Source organism: Lichenostomus cassidix, chromosome 1 (assembly GCF_008360975.1).
Source record: "Lichenostomus cassidix isolate B80296 chromosome 1, HeHo_3.0, whole genome shotgun sequence".
In the NCBI taxonomy this organism is placed as follows: domain Eukaryota; kingdom Metazoa; phylum Chordata; class Aves; order Passeriformes; family Meliphagidae; genus Lichenostomus; species Lichenostomus cassidix.
In genome coordinates this window covers 4,688,395-4,708,490 of record NC_139479.1, presented here as the reverse complement: position 1 = coordinate 4,708,490, position 20,096 = coordinate 4,688,395, and the positions used below count along the sequence as shown (strand labels likewise).

At 41.3% G+C, this 20,096-nt stretch overlaps 1 protein-coding gene across 6 annotated transcripts; it reads left to right on the top strand.

The window, feature by feature from the left end:
• The first annotated feature begins 2,572 nt into the window (after positions 1-2,572).
• U2AF1 (U2 small nuclear RNA auxiliary factor 1) lies at positions 2,573-16,447 on the top strand. 6 transcript variants are annotated; one of them, XM_085045237.1, is made up of 10 exons: positions 2,597-2,735; positions 5,124-5,211; positions 5,421-5,477; positions 7,375-7,405; positions 7,994-8,060; positions 12,173-12,222; positions 12,825-12,923; positions 14,039-14,172; positions 14,457-14,549; positions 16,195-16,447. In XM_085045237.1, exons 2-10 carry the CDS (start codon positions 5,165-5,167, stop codon positions 16,328-16,330), a joined length of 714 nt encoding a protein of 237 aa, XP_084901363.1. In that variant the 5' UTR covers positions 2,597-2,735; positions 5,124-5,164; the 3' UTR covers positions 16,331-16,447. The 6 variants fall into 6 exon arrangements, with proteins under 6 accessions (XP_084901517.1, XP_084901606.1, XP_084901363.1 ...); XM_085045315.1 differs by lacking the exon at positions 2,597-2,735 and adding an exon at positions 3,937-4,075; XM_085045105.1 differs by lacking the exons at positions 5,421-5,477; positions 7,375-7,405; positions 7,994-8,060 and adding exons at positions 3,550-4,075; positions 8,841-8,907 and having other exon boundaries at positions 2,610-2,735.
• The last annotated feature ends 3,649 nt before the right edge of the window (positions 16,448-20,096 follow it).

The window sequence follows — 20,096 nt, the reverse complement described above, 5'->3', positions numbered from 1 at the left end:
CCTGGTGAACCCTCCATCTGAACCAAGAAGGCTATTCCTAAATTCTTATCCTGATTCTGCTCATCTCCTGTCCACCTTGATGTTAGGAAAATCACCTGTTCTCTGTGTCTCCTCTGTTAAGGGGGAGGATGGTGTTTTTGCCTAGCTTGTGAGGTCCTCTGGGAATGGAGAGAAGGCTTTTTACAAAAAGCAACTGCCATAATGATGGTCTTGACCCCAGACTGCACAGCAGCTTGCTGGATGAAAGTTCTAATCACATCAAATATTGTGTTGAACTTAAAAGCCCTGCAACTTTATTAATTTTCCTGGCTTGCAATTGTAAAGCTCACTCTAATAGCAACAGTTAATAAACCAGCAGTGTTCCTAATCAAGGGTTGGATCTCAAAACCTCTCCAAGGAAAAACTTCCATAAGACACACAAATTTCTCAGCCATGCTCTGCAGTGTCTGCAGTGCTGCTTCTCCAGGGCTCTGACTCAGCATTTCCTCTCCTCTTCCCTGCTGCTCATCCAACCCAACCAGCTTCCCCTGGTACCAGACTGGCTCAATTCACCTTCAGCCATCAGAGCAGTGTCCTCACAGCACTGCTGGTGCTCAGGGCTCAGCTGTGGGTGACCTGGGTGCCTCAGAGAGGCTCTGTCCCCATGTGCTTGGTGGCAGAGTCCTTCATGCCAGGCCATGCTGCCCCAAGAGATGAAACAAAGCCAGTCGGTCCTCTCCCAGACCCATATGGAAGATATGGCTCCAAAGCCCTCACCCTTCTCTCTGCTGTGCAGCCTTTCCTGGGCTTGCTATAATTAAGGATCTTATCAAAAATCTGCTTATATAACCATGGTGATTAGTGAAGTATAGGCACACAAGTAGATTGGATGAGATTACCAGCTACAGCTCTGTTCTAATGTACACAGGCTGCCGTCTATGATTAATTTTTTGACATCTTAAATTGGTTCTCTTTCCTCACAGTTGTGCCTTGTTCCAAGACATGTCAAGCAGAGAGCTGGAAAAATTGTTCAAAGGGCTTGCTGGTTGTGGGTCAGTAATTATCCCTGCCTATGCACTGTTAGCAAAATCCCTTTAACCTGAGAAACCAAGTCCTGTGCACTGGCCTGGAACTCCAGGTGCCTCTTTAGCACAGAGTTCTGGGCACTGGCAACAAGAAAGTGCTATTTTCCATTGAATGCATTAAGTACTCCATGTACTGACCCCCTGGATGTGTTTCTGTGCTTGTTTCAATCTTTTTTTCCGTATCCAAGCACCGCTTTCTTTTCTCCAGAATAATTTTTTTCTGCCTTTCCTCCTAGCTCTGCCTTTCTTAAAACCAGCTGCTTTCCTCCTTTTTTCTCCTCTCAGCCCTTTTATCTCCAAACCAGATCCGGGTGTCCCCATTTTGTCCTCAGTTGATACCCAGTGATGACACTGGGACTTAAGGAGGCAGAGCAAAACAGAGGAGGGGTTGTGGCAGCATTTATCCAGATAGATCTACGCAAATTGGGGCAGGAGTAACCTGCAGTGAGTCACTCACCTGAGATTTATAGATAGGTGTAAAAAGAAGAAACTATAAAAAAATGGGAAAAGACTGGCTCCTGTTATCATGCCAGGCAGAGATCCCCTGACTCACACCACCACACAACCCAGAGTGTTTCAAATATTATTTTGATTCCCCAGAGAAAATGTATTTTGATATATTTCAGCTGATGGCTTTAACAAAAACATTAAAGCAAAAATCAAGTTTGCTGGAAGGAGCAGGGAGGAGCAGGTGAGCTTTACATCCCTAAAGAGCACAGAAGGCACATGGCAGGGCATGGAGCAGTACCAAGAGGACTGTCCCTGTCCTGAGGAGGTCACAGCTCAAAGCAAAAGCAGGAATTTCAAGAGGTGTCAGCTTGGATGGGGAAGCTGGTCCAGTGGACTATGTCCCTGTGCATGGCAAGGGTGTGGAATGAGATGATCTTTAAGGTCCCTTGCAACCCAAACCATTCCAAAATTCTATGAACGGTGCTCTGGACTCCAGCTGGGGCTGGAGCTCTGTGAGGTACATTTGTTGTTGCTTCAGGGAATTGCAAAATATCTGAGATGAATCTTACTAGTCACACACTGAGCGCTCAGTCTTGCTTTCTGAATCAGCAGAACAACTAAGTTTATTTCCTGATGTGCTTTTCAGCGATGCACAGCGTTGGAAGTTTCTGCATGCATTGCTAGTCCATTGCAGAAAATTCAATTCACTGCGTTCAGACTTGCAGCTTTTGGCCCAGAATTCCGTGAAACCCCCAAAAACGACGTTCAGAAAGAATTCGGTTCTACCTTCCACTCTTTTGGTTCAGGTGCATGTTTTAAATTTTTTTCTAAACTGTAAACCCCTTCAGACAGCGCACTCCCCGCCTGTGAGCGAATCCCTTTATCCCAGCACTTGGAACCCTCGCTCCCCGGAGCAGCCCCATCCCCTCAGCCCGTGGCGGGGGCGGGACTCGAACCCGCGGCTCCGCCGTTCCGCTCCCGTCCCGCAGCGCGGCGTCCCCAAGCCCCGCCCCGCCGCCCCTGCGCGCGCGCCGCGGCGACCCCGCGTGGGGCGCGCGCCCCGCCTCCTCTCCCCCCCGCCCCTCCTTCCCCCAGCGCGGCGTTTCCGGCGCGGTCGCTGTGACGCGGCGGCGGCGCCGGGGCCGGGGCGGTCCGGCGGGCGGGCGGGCGGTGGGAGATGGCGGAGTACCTGGCCTCCATCTTCGGCACCGAGAAGGACAAGTGAGTGGCCCCAATCCCCCGCTTCCCGCGCCGCTCCCGCGGCTGCGGCACCCCCGGGAGGGAGGGGGGAAGCTCGAGGGGAGGCCGGAGGCCCGTAGCGGGTTGCGCGGGGACGCGGCCTTTTCCGATCGCGGCGGTCAGCCCTGCCTCCCTTCTCCCCGCCCCTCCTTGCCCGTGGGGGGACCCCCGGCCCGTTCCCTCCGCTCCCGCCTCGGGGGCGCCGCCGGGCCCGCGTCCCCCGCCTTTCCCATCCCGCCGGACCGCGGCGGGCCGAGGGAAGCGAGAGGCGCCCGCGCTCCCCGTTCCCCTTCCCCCACCCCACCGCCTCCCTCAGGCCCTTCCCCTCCCCCCCTCCCCGGAGCGCGCGCGCGCGCGCCCGACGGCGCGTGGGTCTCGCGCGTTCCCGCGCGCGCGCCCGGCGGCCCCGCCCACGCGCTTCCCTCTCCCCCCCTTCCCCCTCTCGGGCCGGGGCCGTTCTCGGGCACTTCCCCCCTTCTCCCTTCCCTTCCTCCTCCTCTGCCTCCTCTCCCACCCCTTCCCTCCCCTCCCCTCCCCCGGCCGCCATGAGGGTGTGCCCGCGCCTCGTGGCGCGCTGCCGCCCTCCCCCGGCCTCCCTCCGCCCTCCCCCCTTCCCCCCGCGGCTGCGCCTTCCTGTCGGGGCCGCTGGGTGCCGGAGCTTCCCGCCGCCTCCTGCCAGAAAGCGCCTCCTCCTCCTCCTGTTCCCCTTTTGTTCGTGTCCCTGAGCCTCGCAGCAGCCCGAGAGCTTCCGCTCTGCTGCAAGGACAGCGACTGGTTATTTCTCCCCCCTCCCCAGGGTGCGGAGGATTTCCCCGACTGCTGCATCCTGATCCTACAGGCTTCTGCCTGCAGCCTTCCACGCGTCCGGGAACGCCTCTAGTTTCTCTGGTTGTTGGAAGCACACACACAAAACCCTCCTAACGAAAATTTGGTCACCATCGGCCTGACCAAACCGGCGTGTTTTTCCACTCGTAAAAATGAAAAGGGGGCATCGATGTGCTGCTGGACTAAATTACTCTTGTCAGCCCCTGGCCGTGGGGCTTCTGCTCTGCTCTGTAGTGCTGCCATTCCAGGAAAGCAGTGTCGGCAGCCTCTCTTTTGAGCTCTGTTACTGTAGCATCCTTTCACACAAAGGAGATACATAGGAATTTAATGCATTACAGTTTCAGAGTTTTAATCAGGCATGAAATTCCTGTGCAGCTCTTGTTTTCTGTTAAAAAAAGCAAACGGAACGTTCCAGAAGGTGCTGAAGTTGGAGGCACTATTGGAAATTTTGTAGTTAGGTATTTCTTTTTATTTCAGGTTAGAGTTCAGAAAAGACAGTAAGTATTTCATAATGCTAAGTGTTTGTTTTCAAAAACATAATGAAGAGTGAGCATGTTGCAATTTTACAGTAGAATGCTTTGCTAGAGATCAGATGTGCTTTAGTACTTTAATAATTCTCCCCTCCGTGAGCTGATGATGTTGGTTACACAGGATTATGGAAAGAATTGGTGTTAATTATGGGAATATTAATTTTTCTTCCAGGAGAATTCTAGTATTTCACTTACCCATATATAGCCCATAATAGTTTTCTTGCCCTTCAGAATTTTGCATTTCCCTGTCAAGGTAACTAAACTCCTTGTGGTTTTCTTCATCATTCTATGTGAATTACACCTTTTTGTGGAAGTTTTAGTAACATTTCTAAACCAGGATCGTTTTCAAGGTGTCATGAGATGGATAATTCAAGAAAAGCTTGTGGTTTAAAAAAAAAAAAGCTGCTTACTCTTAAAATCATTAACTATATTCATGGAAATGGCTTAATTGAGTGAATTTATTTTGCTTATGTGTATTGTCTCTGTACCATGATTTTCTCTTCCCTGAATTATTTCTAATACTGTGTTGGCAGCAGCCTGAGTTACCCATAGAATATAACTTAAACAGGTGGCTTTTAAAACATGAGAGAGGTGCAACTGTGTCAGCTTTGAAGCAGGTTTTCTTGCCTGGACCAGGGGCTGCATGAACTCAGCCACAGAGCTTGCAGTGTAATTTTCAGACCGTTTTTCTCGTTATTTTCCATCCCATCACCCACTGAAACTGATGTAAAGACAAGAATGGAGAAGCGGAAGAGTAAAACAAGAGATCACCTCTGTGTGGTGGATTGTGAAACCACTTTAAGGGAAATTGGTCAGATACTGGCTGTAAATTAGGGGTAAAAAGAATGAACATGGACAGGTTTGTTGTAATGGTTTCCTGTACAGTTTTGATGTGGAATTTTTTTTCTGTGTTACTTCTCCACATCAAGATAAAGACATTTAGGGCATATGCTTTTTTGAAAATTAATGTTTTCTGTTCCAGTAGGTAACTACTTTATTAATTTTTTTCTTGCAGAGTCAACTGTTCATTTTATTTCAAAATTGGAGCATGTCGCCATGGAGACAGATGTTCTCGGTTGCACAACAAACCAACATTTAGCCAGGTTTGTTTCCCCTTTTTTCTCTTTCTTGTGGAAGTGTATTCTGGCTTCTTTAAAACGTAGATTCTCAGATACAAGTGGATAATTACCAAGCTCCAGATTAATTAGTTCAGTTTTGGCCCCAGTTTATCTGGGTCTTTGCTTTTTTTGGGGTATTCCATTTACTTCTCCCAGCATTTCTAATTATCTCCTGTCACCCTTAATGGCTGCAGGAAGCGATGCTGTTGTAAGCTTGCCTGTAGTAGAGACCAACCAGTGCTAACTTTCAGGTGAGTGTGCCCTCTCAGTGGTGTTCAGGCACTTAAACCATCCCAGATGTTTTAAATCACAGACAGTGGCAGCGCATTCCACCTGTCCCAAAGGTGGGAACTTTAATCTTTTATGCATATAACAGAAGAAAGCTAATTAATGGATAAAAGTAACTCATCTATCATTACATTTGCTCTCTGACCCAGGCTCTTAAGTTTCAAGAGTGACTTGCATACTTCCTTTGAATGTGGAAGAAATAAATTGTTTATTGAAAACAACTTGCCTGGTTGCTGAGGGTGAATTGTCAATTGACATGATAGATTATTTAATCTTTGGCTCAGTGAATATTGTTAGAGACATCATATGTGACTGCATGTCTGCCAGATAAAAATAAATTTAAAAAGGTGCAGGGAGTGACAGGGTTTTCATTATTGTTATTATTGTGAGCTGCATATTACTCATAGATTACATTCCTGGAGAAATGTATGTTTGTCCTCTTTCTATCAATGCTGATTGTCAAGGTACACAGATGAATTTCTTTGGGAATTTTGTACATGAGCAATAAAGCCTTTGAAAGTTACTGCATTTTTAACTGCAGTGGTTTTAACTAAAGTTCACATAAAAGAGTCTTCTGCAAGTTCATTTAATCAGCTTTCTAGCAGAATTGATGAGAAATGTGGGCTGATGCTGGTTTGGGGAGAAATTTGGGAGGTGATTACTATCCATAGTTCAAAGCTATCAAGTTAAACTGCGAGTGGGCAGAGGGACTTCTAGGGGAGAATATCAGGGTTACTGATGGATAGGGACTTGTGCTGGTACTTCAGCTACAAAAACACTGCTTCTGGGAATTGAACAATTTTTAATGCAAACATTTTATTTCAAAATGAGTGTTGTCCATTTTCAAAACTATCTTGTGTTGCTGACCTACATGGAGCTCATGTTGAAGTGCAATTGGTTATTTAGAGAGCTGAATTTAGGTCAGTGGCTACTAAAAAATATTTCTAAAGCAGACAGCTTCCACAGTAGTTGTCTTTTAAGCTAAAAAAACCCCCAAAAGCCCAACAAAAAAACCTCACCACCCTTACATCTTTTTTTTTTTTCCCCCAATAAAACTTTGTGTACTACTGCAGCTTCCTCAATCAGTGCAGCCTTTAGCTTTGCTTTAGGCTCTGGTTAGCAATGCCAGCTGAAGTGGGTCAGCAGGACACATCCCATTCATCCAGGGATGTCTGGGACTGCACAGCCTCATACTTGGCAGCTGTGCTGTAACATCTCTGAGGTGCCTGGCAGTGTGTAGGGTCTGCAGAAATCTTTATTTGTGTGCCGGTTGACAATCAGCTGTGATAGAAAATAGAACAACAGAGATCTTGCTAATGGGAAGTTACCAGCACAATGTTTTAACCTTGTGCAGCTCTTGCTGGTGCAGCTACTTTACAGAAGAGCTGTGTTAGGAAAGGTCACGCAATCCTGAGTGATCAAATTACCCCCAATCAGCAGAAACACCCTAATGAGATGCATGTTTCTGGCGCTCTGCAGTTGTAGGCTAAAGCATAGGTAGTGTAAACCTGGGCCACAGAAGCACGAAGCTTTGGTTGGTATGGCTAGACCATAATTAAATGAGTGTCTGATTTTAAATATGCTCTTACAGATGTATTTTTTCTACGTGTTAAATGGGTAGCATATGTAGGTGTGACATTGCTGGTCCTGTGACTTCTTTAAGCTCTGAATTCTTACTGTGACTAATAATAATAATATCTAAGCTAAAGTTACTTGGGGATTGCCATTCATACTGACTAACATTGAGCTTGTATTTTAAGTAATCAAATTTCAATTTTTGAGCTGCTTACAGTGATATGGACGTTTGGAGTTTTTTTTGTAATATTAGTTTACTAACTTAAACATGGTTTGTTTTTTCAGACAACTTGATTTTAAGAAGAACGGTACAAATGTAAGGTTTCAAGTCTGCCTGGGCTAATTCTTCAAGTAAAAAGCAGAAGGGCTAAAAGGATATTGTCCTTATTTGAAGGATCGGAAACATGTGAACCAATGATGCTATTATATTATTTAAACAGAAATTCCACCAAGAAATTCCTGATGCACAAATCAAGATGTAGCTGTTGCCTAAAGCCCTTATGGTCTGGTGTAGCATTTTGGACACTGTGGCATTATGTATGACTTGCTGTGCACATAACACTATTTTTCCCCCCCGCCTTAGACTTGCAATAGTGAATCTGGTCTCGAAAGTTTAGGCATCTCCGGAATACTTCGTGTGACATTTTAGGTTACTGTGCCTCACACCTCCCATTTTGAGGATAGCTGTTGAGACAAATGCAGCTCTTTCTTGGTGGTTAATTAAAACTGTTTTCATAATATGATGGTCTGGATGCAATTTTGGAAGATACTCTGCAAATACAAAAGGAAGTCTTAAGGATAAAATATAACTTTTAGCTGTTTGCAAACAAGTTGTCTCTTTGCAATTGTCTATTATATGCACAGCAGCCAGTAGAATTCCCCTTTTTATTTTTTTTCCCCGCAGACCATCTTGATTCAAAACATCTATCGTAACCCCCAAAACAGTGCACAGACGGCTGACGGCTCACACTGTAAGTCCCACAGTTGGAGAAATTTTTTTAAAGAATGGTGTTAAAGAGCCCACTCCTAATTATGAGAAAATAATGTTGGCTTCTGAGCTGCTGACATAAAGCTGTTGCAAACAGGACAAGTGACGGAACTCTTCTTGCGCACAGATCAAGAATTTGTGGAATGTGTGCAATTCCGAGTGCAGCAGTGACTGCATAAATTGGCCTTGATGTTGCAAAGTGAAACTTGGTTGCTTAGTAACACTGCATTCTTTTGAAAGGGTTAAACTGCAGACATTTCTCAAATTCTTGATGTAACAAAAAAAAAAAAAAAAAATTAAAAAAATAGGTATATATGTGATGTACGGTAAGTTCCCCAAAACTGGGTTTTCTTTCATCTTAACTTCTTTAGGAAAATGGAGATTTCATGTTATACTCTAATTATTGTATTATTTCCTTTCCTGGAATTAAGAAACCACCAAGTAAAACCAAACCCAAATTATGCCTGTAATGCAAATGCTGTGTTTGGATTCCACCTATTTCAGAGCTGTTTGAAATCATGCATAGTAATACTGGTGAATGAAATAAAATTTAAAATACAATAATGGAGTATCATGAGATCTCTATTACTTTACAGTGTTAGGCTGATGTAGAAAGGTCACCAGCTAAACGCAAGTTCTCCTGCTTAGGAGAGAATAACCACCTCTCTTTCAGCACAGACTCGGCTAAAGCGACCCTAAAGGAAACCAGTTTCTTGTTAAAATTATTTTCCATAATATAAAGTTGTTGCGTTTTGTATTTCAGACCATTGCCCTCTTGAACATTTACCGTAACCCTCAAAACTCTTCCCAGTCTGCTGACGGTTTGCGCTGTAAGTTCATACAAGTTCCTTCACTGGTTCCCTGGGCTTGATTGTCAGAGCTCAGTGTCGACTTAAGCTGGTCTGCCATTTTAGTTTTAACAGATCAAACTGACCACGTTTTGTTACATGTGTTCAAACACAAACAAACGAATAAAAATCCCAAACTTTTTTTGTCCCACTACCTTCCTCCCTGCTCCCAAAACTGTGAGGGGAATCTGAATACCGACTACTAAATCAAAAAAGGGTTCAAACTGTACTTCCCCTGTGAAGCAGTGTCGGTTGCACTGCTTTCTTCCTGTCACCTTTTTCCCTGCCAGTTGCCTGCATCCTACGAGTGGTTTTCTGTATGTTTTGTGCTATCCATTAGGTTCCACTGTCGAAAAGAGCAGGACAATGACACATTGACTTCATCCAGAACAAATGTCCTGCTTTGTAAATGTTAAGAGAACTTGAATTTGAAACTTTTCAGACTGCATGCATAAATTTGTCATAGGTTAATGCAGCTTCCACTTAGGGAGTGCACTTTGGAAGAATACACCAAGACTGACTAACGCTTCCCTTCTGGCAGCTGTCCTTTTTGGATGGGTGCATGCTTAAAATTCTTTCCATGCTTTGAAAATTCAAATTCCAAAGCCAAATGGCATATTTGCCTAACAAAAAGTACTTTTAAAAGTACTTTTGAGGAGGGGAAGGCATTTGGGTATGGTCATGAAGTAATTTAATGACTCCTCCTGAGATACAAATGGGCATAAGCAAACACATCTCCTGTGAGACTGGCAGCAGTTAATGCCCAGGATTGTTGATCGGCGATTACTGATATATCATTGTAATTGAACCATCAAAATTAGAATAAGATTTAAGAAAAAAAAACAGTTTTAGAACCAAAAAAGGATCGGTGTTCTTTTCTAACTAATATTTCTTGTTGAAGTGAGTATTGACTGTGTGGTAATAAAGCTTTGTTTGGCTATCCTTTTTTTTTTTTTTTTTGACTGTTGGTTTATAGACTAGTTCAGATTAGTTACCAGCATTTGATTAGAAGTGCTTTGTGAAATCAGCCACTAACTTAAAAGTCAGCACTGTCTCTCATGCTTCTAAAAGTAATAATGGCTCAATCACATAATTGGTGTTTTTGTCACACAATCAAGCTGGCCATGAAATGAGCTGTGTGTCATTTTGTCTAGATGCTTAAATGGTTCCATTGGTTCCGTAGGCTCTCTCCTTGCAGATGCTTAGTAGTTAATGCTGTTTCAGTAGACCAAAACATTCCCAGTTGGGTGTTCCCACCCTCTTCTTAAACTCTCAATGCGCTGGTAACTAATTTGCACAAGAGTTTACAGCACTTTGGTCTGTGGAGCTGTTTAGATTTACAGCTGCAAGAGTCCTGCACAGATTCTCCAGTGTTGTAAATGCTGGTATCCAACTCTAGTTTGTCGTGACAAGCGAGTAGCTGTGTGCCAGAGCCTGACTGTACCTCCTGGGGTAGAGCTGGAGCTCTGCAAGCAGTAGGTTTGCTGAAACTCCTGGCTCCTTGGTTTTTGATATTTGTCCCTACTTAAGTATTGCATGTATTTTAAATGGATAACTTGGGTAGCCATTTAATGCCTTGTCGTTGTTGCTTAACTGTCTTCCTTTCTATTGCCGTCGTAGAGGATTAACCTTAGTTTGGAACAGCAATAGTTTTCCTGAGTATTTTAACTAGTAATTGGGCTTCTCATGGTTCACATACCAGTAGCCCTGAAATATGGATGTTTATAAAGCCTGTGCATATGTATGCTTCCCACTTTAGAAGGTCATTGAAGTAGTCATTAACTAACTGTTGCCTGTGATCTCCTAATTTGACCAAAAAAAATAGTTTTTAGCACTTGTCCATTTGGTAAAAAGTAGTTATTCCCAGTGTGGCTCTCAGAGCCTCTGTCTTTATAACTTTAAAAACAAAACAAAAAAATCCTTAGGTGTTAGCAAGCTGTTATCAGTGGTGTTGGCAGAACCATGGGAATATAGTTAAGTATTAAACTGCCTAGAATTACTGGTTTAATGTTTGATATTCCTTAATTTGCTATAACCATGGGGGAGAAGAAATTTCATAAAAGCAAATATGTCTCAAATGCAGAGAAAGATTGTTAGCCTAAACTATAAACCAAATGCCCCTTAGCCTGCTGTGGAGGTGAGCTGGGTGGAAGAACAGGAACTGCAGTTCCAGAGAGTGTGGCTGGTTAATATTAGAGCCTTTGAAGAAAAACATAAAGTTTGTCCAAGTGGTAATACTAGCCAAAAATCTTTTCATAGCACACTGAAAGTGAATAAACTCAGCTTTATTGGCTCAGTTTCTTGTCTTTCACATTCAGTGAAGTAAACCAGTATGGTCTGTAATTTTAAACACTAGCATATTTTTCTAGCATAAAATGCAGGGTTTGTTGTAAAACTGCTCCGCTTCATCCTAATAAACCACTTAACTGCTGAAGAGCTAATCTAATGCTTTAATGTATACAGCTTGTTAAAAGTGCTCTAGAAGAAATAAATGAAACTCATTTTTATACTTTTAATGCTTTGAAAAATAAGCCACACTTATGTTGGGTTTTGTAGCAGCAGGCAAGCAGCACTTATTTTGAAGTCCAGCTTGTAGCATGAAAATAAGCTTAACCTGAATATAAGGCTGGCTTGTCTTGCACTGAAAGGTGTTCTGCAGGACTACAGAAAAATGAAGTGACACTTAAACTATAAAATGGCTCTCTGTTGCAAAGCACTGAGGGCACTGAGAAAAGTGTGTCATTTCAATGACTATTTTGAGCAAATTAAAAAAAAATTCTGGGCTATTTTACATTGTGAGCTCTCAAATTCTAGTGGATATGCTGGAGAGGTGGACATAAAATTCTGCCTTTAGGAAGAGGAATACTAAATTATAATAATAAGGTATGGAAATGAAACAAAGCACTTGCCTTCTGTTTAGGTAAAACTGTTGGTAGTTAGACAGGGGGACTATACATTAAAGTGTATTTCATAGTAATTCTTTTCCCCTTTAAATTTGTGGCATACAAGTTTGGCTCTGATTAAAACTTACTTTGCTTTGATCATATCAATGTAATGTTTTTGACAGATACTTTGGGGACTCAAAACTCTTCACACATCCTTATTTTGCAATATTCCTGTTAGTTAGCTCCATGCTATATGGTGTCTCTTATGCTCCAGACGGCCTCTAGATTGTTTTGTAGTATGATCAAAATCTGCTTTTCCTTACTGGCAGACTCTAATCAATCTGACTCTTTGACTTTTGCAGGTGCTGTGAGCGATGTTGAGATGCAGGAACATTATGATGAGTTCTTTGAGGTATGTAAAGATGCATTAAAGTGTTACTGGATCTCTCACCACCAATAAATTAAATTGATGTAGTGGATAGCACAATTAGCCAGAATCAGGAAAAAGAACTTACTTCCTGTGGTGTTCATACAAAGTGTACAGCCTTGTGTGAAAAATACTTCTGGTGTAACTGTTGGTTAGTTTGGCCTTAATTTGACTGTTTGAAGTAGACTTTGTTTTAAAATCAGCAGTTTAAATTATGTAGCATTTTGATTGTATAACCTCCTGTTTTATAAATTTAAAGTATACTTCATTATTTGTATAGAAACAGAGTACCTGAACCTATAGCATCAGAGTTTCTATGTTGTGTTTTCAGTGCATCCTGTGTATTCTGTAAATGCTGTGTGTGTTTTCCATGGGTTTTTATTGTATCTTGGTAATGCTGTGCTTACAGATGGACACAGTACAGGCCAAGAAAATACTAATTTTAAACCTAGAAATGTGAAAAAAAAAGTGATTTTTTATTTTTTTCTTAGGAAGGTCTTCTTTTATACTTATTTAGAGTTAAATGCAGTATTTCTGTACTTACAAGTAATGTGCTGCAAACTTCTGCTGGGTTGCTTTGTGCTTAGGAGGTCTTCACAGAAATGGAGGAGAAATACGGTGAAGTTGAGGAGATGAACGTTTGTGATAACCTTGGAGATCATCTAGTTGGAAATGTATACGTAAAGGTAGGATAAAGAGATGTTCATCTAATCAGCAGGGGTGGTGTTTATTGATTCAGGATTTTTTAAAGCTACTGTATGCTTGTAGATTTTGCAAGGGAAGCTCTTCAGTATGTAAGCTCTTCTCCAGCTTCACAATTTCAAGTAGAAAGACTAAAAATGTGAAAGGAATCCAAAAGAAATTTTAATAAATTTTGAGAAATTTTCTTGACAGTCAAAATCTGTAATTTTCAGAAAGATTAACACTTTTTTTCCTTTTACATAGTTATAAACAGTTTCCACTACTGGACTATTCAGTTTGGGATGATTAATAGGGCATCTGTCTCAGCACCATGCTGCCCTTTAAGCACATCAGTATGAGAGAGGTTTATATGCAACTGGTGCATTAATTTTCTAACTTCCCAGTTAAACCCAGTGTCTGTAACCAGTTTATAATTGGCAGTAGCTGGGTGGTTTAAGACTCAAACTGGAGCACTTGGGTTTAACTTTCAAGAGTCATTGGTATCTCTTGAATAATGAGTACAAAGTTGTCACCTGCAGAAATTTTACTGTGTGTGCACAGTGTTGGGGAGGTGTGAGAGAGTTTGTTTGAATATTTTGAATGTACATTCCCTCAGCTGAAAAGTATTTTTACACCTGAAATTCTTGACTGTGTTGGTCATAATCAGAAAAAATAGTTGTCTTAAAAAAATTAGCTGTGAAAAGGCATTTTAAATGAATGAGAGCTTTATATTTTTATATAAATATCTCTTAAATGTTTGAAAAAATGCATTACATCAGGGCTGTTGGTGCTCCAGAAAGTATTCATTAGCATTCTCTTGGTTTAAAGCTGTACTAAGAAAACACAGTATCTTCTATTGACTAACTTCCTCACTTGAAAGACCAAATAGAACCTAATGAAGAGGAAAATCAATGTTTTGATTAGCTCTTGAGTCCCAGTTAATGAAAAGCTGGCATATTTACCTTTGATTTGATTTGATGGACTGTCCAACGAAATCTGAAGTAGCATCTAGTTTCATTAGCCCTGAGCCTCTGATACCGCACAACTGATTTGATAGGAATCTTTTATATCCTCCAGTTGCTTCTGTGTATTGTAAGGAAAATGTTGATTTTGCTCTTAGTTTCGCCGTGAAGAAGATGCAGAAAAGGCTGTGATCGACCTGAACAACCGCTGGTTTAACGGGCAGCCCATCCATGCCGAGCTCTCGCCTGTGACTGACTTCAGAGAGGCCTGCTGCCGTCAATACGAAATGGGGTAAAGCAGGGCCTTCCTCTTGCCTTGACAGCCTGTGAGGTGTTAGCACAGCAGGGAGGTTGCTTAGGGGTGCATTTCATACACTTGAGTAACAGTAATGGGGAGGACCTGCAGTGAACCTCTTGACTTCTGCCATCTTTTGGGGATTTTGTTGTGGAAGTGAGGCACTGTCAGTAAATGATGCTTGCAATTTACTGGGTTTAATATTAGAGGTGATGGAGATAAAGGTTTAAGCAAATAGCATAGAGCTGGGAATTCTAACTGCCTCTTGCATCCTGTTTCAGAGAGTGTACACGAGGAGGTTTCTGCAACTTTATGCATTTGAAGCCCATTTCTCGAGAGTTAAGGCGCGAGTTGTATGGGCGGCGTCGTAAAAAGTAAGTTTGTTTTTTAAACGCTATTAAAACAAGTAATTTAAGGATCAGTTGCTGAAAAATCCAAAGATAAATCTTTAAACTTCTGCCAAGTCCTCTTGTTTTTTCTAATGCACTTGTGGCACATGCCAAAGGGCATCAAGTCAAGCTGGCAAGTGGCCAGTTTAGAACAAAGGAGTAAAGCTCTAAAAATACAGTGCTTGTTGCTCTGCAGTGCTGTGAATTCTGAAGGTTGGTGTGGAAGGCAGGGTTCAAGGAGAAGAAAATTCACTGAGTTACTAAATACTAGGCCCTACCTGTTGTTGAGATCTCCAAACTGCAAACTGTGCAGATGGACATTATTTGAGAGAAGTTGCTTTATGCCTCTTCTGTTTTATACTCTTCAAATATGTTTGCTCATGGCCTCTGTTAGATGCAGGCTGCTTAGCTAATGGGCATTTTGGCAGCATCAGATTAGCTGCTTTCAGCATTATGTGCAGTCAAGCATATCTATAGGTTACACTCAGGACCCAACCATATTTGCTTTTAACTGTTAATGGTGAAATTTTGTAGCCTATATTCATTTCTCACTGTTAGTACCAGGCAGTCACTATATTGAGCTTTTAGCTTCACAATGTGACCCTTCTTGATAGGAATTCCCAGTAGGAGAAAGGAAAAGTAATTTTGCTTAATGGTAAAAAATTTGATAAATATTACTCATTTAGTGAGGTACCTTGCAGAGAGGCTTTTATCACTGCTGTTACTATGATGGTTCACTTGGAGCTGGATTCAATCTGCTTGCATTTAGGACCGTGCTATTTGGGATAGGCATATAAAATTTCTGATCTTTTATGTAGAGCACAGATTTTTAGGTTTCTATCAATCACAAAAGGAGCCTGGGATTGGGAATGTGTTTTTCTTATAAAGGTCTCTAATTGGCAGTGTTTTGGAATCTGTGAGGATGAATTTAACTTCGACAAACATAGATTGTGTTGCTTAGCCACATGTATTTGTGGCTAAGTAAATTTTTCAGATGTTTGAATACTTTAGGAAAAATATAAAGTGTGTTTTTTATATTAACTTTTGGTCACTGTTACAAATCTCGAACTCTCAGAGTTAATAATGCTGGTTCATGGTAGCTGTGATAGCACTATGTTCTGGGTGGTTTTAGCTTCCTTCCTGATTTATCATCAATCTAAGAGGCAGGAAAGATGATTTGGCAGTGGTGATGTCCTGGGGGGTAGAAATTATATAGGGAGAACAACAACAGAGAACTGGGTTGTAATTGCTAATTAATGCAATTGATTTAGTATGAGTGGACTTGAAAGCAGCTGTAGGCTTTTGGTGTGTGTTGCTAAGAGCTATTCCCGTCTGCCAAAACAAGTGTCCCCTTCTCCTGCTTTAAATACAGCAGTGTAACTGCCTTTCCTTGGGGTTTGCACATCCATTGTAACAGGTGACTGCAGGGAGCAGCCACTTCTTGTGCCTCTGTGTGTCCCCAGTGAAGTTTGTGCAATTTGTAAATACGTCAGGTTTTGCAGCCCAAATGCCGATTAACCAGTCCTTCTAATGACACACTGCCATTCTTAATTACCCATTCCACTGTGTGATACTACAAATAAATTGCTGCCTGGGATGAAACAATAAAATGTCTCAACTTTCTTTGAAGGCATAGATCCAGGTCGAGGTCCCGTGAACGTCGGTCTAGATCCAGAGATCGCGGTCGTGGAGGTGGAGGAGGAGGAGGAGGACGTGAGCGTGACAGGAGGCGGTCAAGAGATCGTGAACGATCTGGTCGATTCTGAGCCATGCCATTTTTACTGTATGTCTGCTAGAAAGTGTTGTAGTTTGACCAAACAAGTTCATAATGACATTTTTTTTAAAGATGGGCTTCTGAATAAAAAATTTGTAGTGATACAGTATTCTTTGTGTAACTTGTTTCTTGTGGGGGGAGTCTTTTTAACTGTCATTCCTCTATCTTGACAAATACCTGGATTAAGTCTGCCTGAGGGAAAGGTGGTAAATGTATTGGAGGAGCGCCAGTTTTGGTTTGGGTTTTTTTTTTATTCGGGTATAATTTGAACTGTTGATGAAAATGTGTGTGTATATAATATAAAATATTATATACATAGTAAAAATAATATACTGCTTAAGAAACAGTTACTCACATAAGTTTCCCTTTTCTGCTATGCTGTCTGCTTATTTAGGTTAGTTTAGGCACATTTAAGAGGAAGGCTGTGCGAAATGCATTTATTTACCAAGTAGAAACGCTTAGTTACAAAAATGTATGTTTGTTTGTTACCAGAAGTCTGTGCTCTGTCTATCAATGTGACTGTGGCATTTACAATAAATCCAATTTCTTGGTGTAAAATCTAAAGCCTATTTTCTAAGCACTCCGGAGTAGTTGAGTTGCTACTCCTGGCTGCCTATTTTCTAAGCACTCTGGCATAGTTGAGTGGCTGTTCCTGGCTGTGCCAGAGTTCATAGTTCAGGTTTTTATAATTCTTGATTAAATTCCTTTCTTTAGCTGGAAAGAAAGTTGCCTAGTGCAGTGTGGAGAAAAAAAAAATTATTGCAATGATTCATAATAGGCAGGTGAGGGTTTTGTGAAAAAAAAATCCACCAAAATTATGCTCCATGCAACCTGATACAGAAGTGCTATTGAAGGAAATGCAAGGTCCTGAATATAAGGATCAAATTTCTTAACATTTTTTTTTTCTCTGTAATCTCTGCTCTCTCACCTGTCATTTAATGAAAAGCATTTGGTTAGCGTTCAAGGTCATAGACAACTAATTGGATGCTAACGGAAAATAAATCTTTTTTCCACCTTTCTGATAATCTGGAGTGCGATGAAAGCAAATGGACAGATGGCAGTTCCTTCACAAATAGTTGTTTTTTTTTCTGAGCTTGAATTGCACAATTGCTGAACATCGTAGGTTGTGTCCCAAAGCGTTAAAGCTCCATGGAAATGTTGGAATCCTGAGAGGCAGTTTGTACAATGGTTGACTTGCAGTTTCACCTTACTCATGTCTGCTTTTATTCGGACTGTAACGTAGCAAGATGTTTCAGTCATTGATGATATTTCTGCAAGATGCAACTTCATGTACACAAAGCTATGTGATAAAACACAGCTTTCCAGTGGGGGAGAGAATTTACTAGAGCTTCCTCAGTTCTGAGCTGGATAACTTACTAAATGATAAATCTGCTCCTTGGTGATTATTAAAAAAAAGGAACTAGGATATGGATGCATCACATAGATGATTAACAAACCAGCTTTTTTCTGCCTCTAAGCATAAAACCATTTTGCTCACTGGAACTTGGAATTGGAAAACAATATTGAAAAATGAGCTTTTCTAAATTAATCTGCTTTGCTTCTTACAACTAAATTCTCGCACCAGTTCAGTTTGAATTTATTTTGTTCCCACTGGATGGTTTGGCCAACCAGACTTTGGAACTTGGTGTGCCAGGAGCCTTTTTGAAGAAGTATCACTCAAGCAGTGAAGCCCATCTCCACATGATGTTTTGTTGTAAGTACATAAAGGAAATGATGCTTTTTCTTTACTGGAAGAAATTGAGCAGTGCCTGGCATTAAATGACTGAGCTGAAATGTATTTCTGCTGGGCATTAGGAATTTCACCTTGGTAATTTAGTTCTTGCAGTTAACAGGATATTAATCCAGTTCCATTTTTCTCTTCACTGAGATTCAGGATTATTGGTGAGCTCATTTAAATCTCAAACTACAAAAGGTGAGGATAGTCTTTTAGTTGGGGATTTTTAACAGTGTCTAATACAATATGGATACTCTTTACAAGGTTTAAGATTTGCTCTATAAAGTTAGTTTAAAAGTTAGTTGTTCTATAAAGTTAGTTTAAAACAAGTACAAATGTGTCCCTGTAACAGCTTTAATCTGTTTATCTAAACCCTGTTTCACTGCTGGTATATTTTTGCATGAACAGATAGTGGAAGGTTGATTTTTCTCTCTCCCCCAATACAATTTTACTTAAGAAAGCATTCTTGAATTCCACCGAATGTATAATTTTGTGGTCTGATTGCACAGCTGCCCAAAAATTACCCATGTAACTGGAATGGGCACTGAAAGCAGCAGATTTTACTGGATACTCTAATGGGTGCCTAGTGACAGCATTCAGCATATAAACTAAACTCATGACATATCTTGTCAGGTTCGCCTTTTGATACTGTGCTACCAGTAAAATTCATCAAATTTGAAATTTCAACTACACCAATTTGGTTAAACATTTACCCTTGATAGACCCAAGTGTTGGTTCACCAATACAAACCAAGTGGAAGTCCTACCTCCCCCTTCTCTTGTTTCTCACAATGTGTTTTAAGATTTGTTTTTTCCCCCCTCCTCCCCAGGGTGTACCTACTTCTCAAATATTTCATTGTTGACTCTTCTGTTGAACAGTGGATCTTAATTTATGGAATTCCTTTACCTCAAATAAGTGAGAGCATACAGGATTTTCTGAAGTCTGAGTCAATTAGGTTGAAACTGTTAGTCCCAAGTGGCTTCCTCTTCTTTGTATTTGGCTCTTATTCTGTGAAAATGCTGCTTGTCCATGAATATGATGTATGTTGAGACTGTAAAACCAAATGGAGAAAACTTGTTCAAAATAAAGCCTTTTTTTATAAGAATCTGACAAAAATTATCCCTTTCCTTTAGATTGGATACCGCTCTCTAAATACCCGATGAGGACGTAGACTAAAGTTCCAAATTCCTAGGTCTTGAGCTGTTTTTGAGTGATTCTTTGCCTTCTGTTTTTTAGAGCTAGTGAAGCATCTCTTCAGCTAAAATAACCCCAACCTCGTCATACTCACTTGATAAAGTTGAATTTTAAGAATGCAACTTGGGGTTAGGAGTTGGGGGGTTTTGGTTTGGGTTCTTTTAATTGATAAGGCTTTTGGTTATGGTTAAGGTTAGAACCTGCAAGTTTCTGTTGTGTGTAGAGCACAAGAAAGCTCAGTTTTGACAGAAGGAACATGTTTAATTGGAGAAATGAGTAATCAGAGGGGGTTATGGCGTTTTAAAGATGATTCCTCCTGGTGTTACACTGTTCAAGCTGCAAAACTTTGGGTGTTAACAATTGTACAACAGCACCTTTAACTTCATTTACTGTCTTTAATACATTAGAATTAGAATTGTCTTTAATACGTTAGAAGTGAAACTGCTTTCATAGCAGGTGGGAAGGGTGTGGGCAAATAATTCCACTTAAAACTCCCTAAAAAGAGTCTTGGTCAGGAGAGGTTCCAGCTGAAAAGCAGAACTGAGATGGTGTTTAATTTCAGCTGGTAAGGAAGTCATGGCTGAGTGGCAAGGCTGTCACAGGAGAGAATATTTGTAGCTGCCTTTGCTACTTACTGCAAGGCTGAAGCTGAGCTGTGTTACTGCACAGTTTTACCCTGGAGATAATGGACTTCAATTAAGAAAAAATACTGAAATTACATCCAGATGTCTGTGGAATAAAGTAATGTATCTTCATGTTGAATTGGTACATGGTGCTTTCTAAAGCTATCCACAAGTATTTCTGAATTTATCCAATTAGCCAGTGTGTT